Source organism: Dermacentor silvarum, chromosome 9, assembly GCF_013339745.2.
Source record: "Dermacentor silvarum isolate Dsil-2018 chromosome 9, BIME_Dsil_1.4, whole genome shotgun sequence".
Classification (NCBI taxonomy): domain Eukaryota; kingdom Metazoa; phylum Arthropoda; class Arachnida; order Ixodida; family Ixodidae; genus Dermacentor; species Dermacentor silvarum.
Genome location: NC_051162.1, coordinates 37,662,992 through 37,668,201, shown reverse-complemented (window position 1 = coordinate 37,668,201; position 5,210 = coordinate 37,662,992). Strand labels below are relative to the sequence as shown.

The following is a 5,210-nucleotide window of genomic DNA, read 5'->3' as shown; positions in this document are numbered from 1 at the left end:
GGATGGGCAAATGCGCGTTGCTATCGTTGTGGCCGGCGGGGACACATTGCTAAGAAATGTCAAAGCCGCTCTAACCGCGGGAAGTTACCTGCGAGAGCAATGTACGCTAATACATTGGCTATAACGGAAAACACCCCAAGGGACGATAGCAGTGACGAAGTCAACCTTTGGAATTTGGTGTCGGAGCGACAAAATTTTCTCGAGCCACCAATCCGCCGCTCATTTATATGGGGCGGGGTGCAAGTCGCCATGGAAGTCGACACCGGGTCACCAGTGTGTGTCATTTTTCGGGAGCTGTACATGAGGCATCGGAACCATTGGCCTACCCTAAAGCCGTTTCGCGTCAAGTTGTCTTGCTACGCAGGGCCGTTACCGGTGTTGGGCGACCTGACACTACGCGTGGGCTTCAAAGACGTGCTCGTGGACTGTTCCCTCACAGTGCTCGGCTGCGAAGGCCCAAGCTTATGCGGAAGGGACCTGCTGACGCTACTAGACAAAGCTGGCGCTCCGGTGCTACATGTGACTCCGGTCTGCGGAGCCACAAAGACAAGCGAAATGGACCCTTGCAAGGTTAAGGCCATTTTCACGGACTACCAAGACATTTTCACTACAGAGCTCGGCCTAATGAAGGGTCCTCCCGCAAGCCTGCACCTCAAAGATGGAGCAATACCGAAGTTTTGTAAGGCGAGATCCCTTCCTTATGCTCTACGCGATAAGGTATCTTTAGAGCTGGACCGACTTGTTTCCCTAGGTGTTTTATCGCCAGTCAGTCACTCGGATTGGGCAACGCCCATAGTGCCGGTGCTAAAGAAAGATGGCTCTGTACGCATTTGTGGCGATTTTAAAGTTACATTGAACCCTGCATGCGCAGTCGAACAGTATCCGATTCCCGTAATCGAGGATATGTTCGCAGCTTTAAGCGGCGGTGAATGCTTCAGTACCCTTGACTTGCGTCTCTTATAGCCAGGTGCCTCTAGATGAAGCCGCTCGCAAACTTTGCGTAATCAATACGCATAAAGGGTTATTTTGCTATAATCGGCTTCCATTCGGAATATCGTCGGCACCGTCTATTTTCCAGAGAGAAATCGACGCGATTATCGGTGATTTACCCGGTGTTCAAGCCTACCTTGATGACGTAATCGTGTCCGAGAAGGAGTGCGATAACGGAGAGCGATTGAAAACTGTCTTAGAGCGTTTTCGAGAGCATGGCGTTAAGTTACGATATGACAAATGCAAATTTAGGCAATCGGCAGTCATGTATCTCGGACATCGCATTGACAGCGAGGGCCTCCATCCAATAGAAAAGAACGTGGAAGCTATCATGCGCACACCTTATCCGCGGAATGTGACAGAACTGCGGTCATTTATCGGAATGTTGACGTTCTATGCAAAATTTTTGCCAAACATGTCAACGCACCTAACACCACTGTATCAGCTATTGGAAAAGAACGCGCGGTGGCAATGGAAAGCACCGCAAGAGGCTGCTTTCGACGAAGCAAAAGAACGTCTGAAAAATGCCCAAATTCTTGTGCATTTTGACCCCACAAAGGAACTCAAACTAGAGTGCGATGCATCGTCGCTCGGGGTCGGGGCAGTTCTGTTTCACTGTATCAACAACGTAGACAGACCTATCGGTTTTCGCTCAAGGACACTGACCCAAGCAGAGCGGAACTACTCCCAGTTAGAACGTGAAGCGTTGGCACTGATCTTCGGTGTAACAAAATTTCGGGACTATCTTCTAGGTCGTGAATTTACGTTGGTCACGGATCGTCAACCACTCGTGGGCCTGCTGAGACCTGACCGCCAGACACCGACCATGGCGGCTGCGCGAATTCAACGCTGGGCGCTGTACCTCGGAGGCTACAAATACAAACTTCAGTACGTTCCCGGGAAACAACTGCTCAACTCGGATGCTCTCAGCAGACTACCACAGCAGGCGACCGGAGATGGAGGGGAAGGTGAGCCCCCGGAATATGTCCTCGCACTAGAAAGCCTAGATGAAGGTGTGGTCTCAACGCGTGAACTAAAGGACTTAACAGCCGTAGACTCGACATTGCGTAAGGTGCAACATTACGTGTTGCGTGGTTGGCCACCAAGCAAGACAAACGTACAGCCAGATTTGGCACCTTATTATGAACGTAGGCTAGAATTGTCCTTGGCCCACGACCTCGTATACTGGGGTAATCGCGTCGTCATACCAAGTGATGCCCGTGAGTGAGCCGTGGCACGCTCACTATTTTGGTGGCCAGGGCTTGACCGCGACATAGAGCAGCGCGCGGCTAATCGTGAAATTTGCATAGCAAGTTTTCCTATGCCACCGGCTGCACCTCCCGTAAACTGGCCGAAGACGCAAGAAAACTGGTCGCGGATACATATTGATTTCGCAGGACCGGTAGCCGGGAAGATGGTGCTAGTGGTAGTGGACGCGCACTCCAAATGGATCGAAGCGTTTCCTATGAAGCATGCAAATGTGGAAAGTACAATAAGGGCTCTGATGAGTATATTTACCCGCTTTGGTGTGCCACGTACAATTGTCTCAGACAATGGCACACAGTTCACGAGTAAGGAATTTGCCACATTTGCAGCCAAAAACATTACGCATCTGTGCACGGCACCCTTTCATCCACAGTCAAACGGAGCTGCTGAAAGAGCGGTGCGAACGATAAAGGAGGGCAGATCGGAAAATAACGGGAGGCGATCTTGATGAGAAATTGGTAAGGCTACTGTTCAACTATAGAAGAACGCCTCTTAAGACTGGTAAATCGCCTTCAGAAATGCTCCTCGGGTATCAAATAAGATCGCGTCTAGACACCTGCTTCCCTGTGAATATTACAGGTCCAAATGACGAGAGCGACGACTGGACACTGCCGCCAGACAGCAGTGTGTGCGTCCGCAATTACGGACAGGGGGAGAAGTGGATCCCTGGTCGGGTCAAATCGGCGACAGGAGCACGGATGGTAACCGTAGAGACTCCCAATGCCATCGTCAAACGGCACGTCGACCAAGTACGCCGCCGCTCGGATTCATCACCAAGGTATCCGGTCAACGATACGGCTGCTGGTACCGCCAGGTCCAAGCGCGGCCGCCAATGGAACCACTCCCTTGGAAGCGGCCGCCCCAGATAGTACTTCAGCTACCGCCCAAACTCCGGAAAGCAACATTGAACCTCGTAACCCTCCTCTCCTAACTACCGCAGGTCCGGCCGAAGATTCGCAGCAAGTCCTGCGTCGGTCAACAAGGCAGCGCAAGCCAGTGCAGCGGTTCCATTTTTGAGGAGAGGGCAGTGTTGTGTCTGCGTCATACCGAGTTCTGCGCATGCGCAGTACGTGTCATTTTCTTCTCCTCGCTTCCACATCCTCTCCCACTTCGGGGATAAAAGCAAGCCTACGCCCCCAAATAAACGCTTTGTATGTTCGAGCTGGCTGTGCCTCGTAACTGCTCCGGCCCGCGTGCCGTGGATATGCTACAGACCTTCAAGAAGAAACTCAACTTACCGTTTTTAGGAAGCCATGCGTGGTATCTCGTTAAGTACAGAGTCACCGACCTGAAGGTCAAGCAGCAGCAACTATAATAGATGACTTTTTCTTATTGTGATAGGCGAGGGAGTTCTTAACCTTGCTTCCTCAACATTTTCTTTTCGAGTAGGCTTGAGTGCAACACATAACGTGGGGAAGCCAGCCTACAAATGCCAAGCTTAGACTGATCCCCTTAAAGTCGGCTTCACTTTTCAACACTAATGCATTGCTGGGAAGACATATCTACAGGATCAATTCAAGCTGTCTTATATTACAGTGCCTAGAATATACTTACTCTAGGCACTGTACTTATATCAAAATGTGAAGGCACCAGGACCTTTTTAAATGCGAAGCATTTCTTGCCGGCTGCTCTGTCCGTCCCTCCCGCCGCGTCCCACACCCCCACAGCGCATGCGCGTCCCCTCCTCCTCTCTCTCCTCTCCTACGCTCCCCCTTTCTCTCCTCTAGGAATCCGGAGCGACGCGCACGACAGGTGGTGCGACAGCTGCATACTGCGCTGTGCGGTAGTTCGGCGGTATGAAAATGACGGAGCGCGTGCGCCTCATTCTCTCTCCTGTGCAGCGTCGCGTTGAGCGCTCGGGCCGCTGCCGCGAAACCGTCTCCCGCTCAAGCCAACCATCTCCCCGCTGCTTGGCATCCACACATGGTTCCCTTTAGCGGGAGATGGAGTAATTTTTTTATAATTTCATGTTTGCTGTTACCCCGAGGCGCGCGCGTGTCCAAAATATCGAAAGGCTTGGTTACGGTGGCTAGATAGGTAGGTGTGCCGTCCGCCGGGCATGAAGCGCTTCTCCGCATCATGACGACCAAATTGGCGCTCCCGTCGGACGTTTGCCACAGACGAAGCGCGTCGTCTGCTGCGGCGGCCGTATTACATTGGAACAGCGGCATATTTACAATCGAATTTAAACTTAAAACTGTCTTCACAGTGGCAACATAGGCCGTTAGGGATTTCTAAACACAGCAGAGCTCTGCCACTTGCAAAGGTAACGTACTTGCCTTTTCCGTCGTTTGCTTGGTTCGCCGTTTTAGGTGCAGAACTATAAGCTATATACGCTGTTTAGTTCGGTAAACAATTTAAACTTGAGTCTACGAGGAGAAGGAAAAATTCTGCATGGACGAAATTGCCCGCGATCAATTCTTATAAAGCGAAAAGGCGGAAGTTTGCTCTGCAGAACAGATATACATAGTATGTAGGGGCTGTATGCCAATGGCAACTCATGCAGGCTGTAAATGCGCAAGAGAAATGATTTGGCTTGAAGGAGTGTAAAATACAATGCCATAAATATTGATATTCGCTCAAGTAATACAATCTGGTTCAATTTCCTTGCCCGTATTGGGGCTTTTATAAACGAGACACGCTTGCAATATAATTTACCAACGTTTGTTGACAATATACAAATAAACTTGTTCTTGACGAAAAAAAAATTAAAAAACAAATTCTTACGTTGTTTGATGACGTATGATGAAAGGAGTAGCTTGCAGCATGAAAAATAACAGTTTGGACGCGTGATGACCGTATATGCGTATATTTGAATGCACTAATTATTTAGGTAACTAACTCTTCGGTCGTACATGCAAACTAGGAACACCAAGCTTTTTTCTGCAGCTATAGGTTTGAACGAAACACTGCACTGCATCCCAGCGCTCACAATACATGTAGCGCAATGTGTT

At 50.1% G+C, this 5,210-nt stretch overlaps 1 protein-coding gene across 1 annotated transcript; it reads left to right on the top strand.

Moving 5' to 3' along the window:
• The first annotated feature begins 249 nt into the window (after positions 1-249).
• On the top strand, positions 250-3,407 carry LOC125939816 (uncharacterized). The gene is made up of 3 exons (XM_049655266.1): positions 250-679; positions 1,743-1,958; positions 2,836-3,407. The coding sequence occupies exons 1-3, from the start codon at positions 250-252 to the stop codon at positions 3,123-3,125; spliced, it is 936 nt and encodes a 311-aa protein (XP_049511223.1). The 3' UTR covers positions 3,126-3,407.
• Positions 3,408-5,210: the final 1,803 nt, after the last annotated feature.

Bases quoted from the DNA above. Each gene is read 5' to 3' on its own strand.
- LOC125939816 (XM_049655266.1), top strand. From the start codon at position 250: ATGGAAGTCGACACCGGGTCACCAGTGTGTGTCATTTTTCGGGAGCTG. The intron at 680-1,742 runs GTAAGGCGAGAT...ACTATCTTCTAG, and splicing joins TGGAGCAATACCGAAGTTTT to GTCGTGAATTTACGTTGGTC. The intron at 1,959-2,835 runs GTGAGCCCCCGG...TGAATATTACAG, and splicing joins GACCGGAGATGGAGGGGAAG to GTCCAAATGACGAGAGCGAC.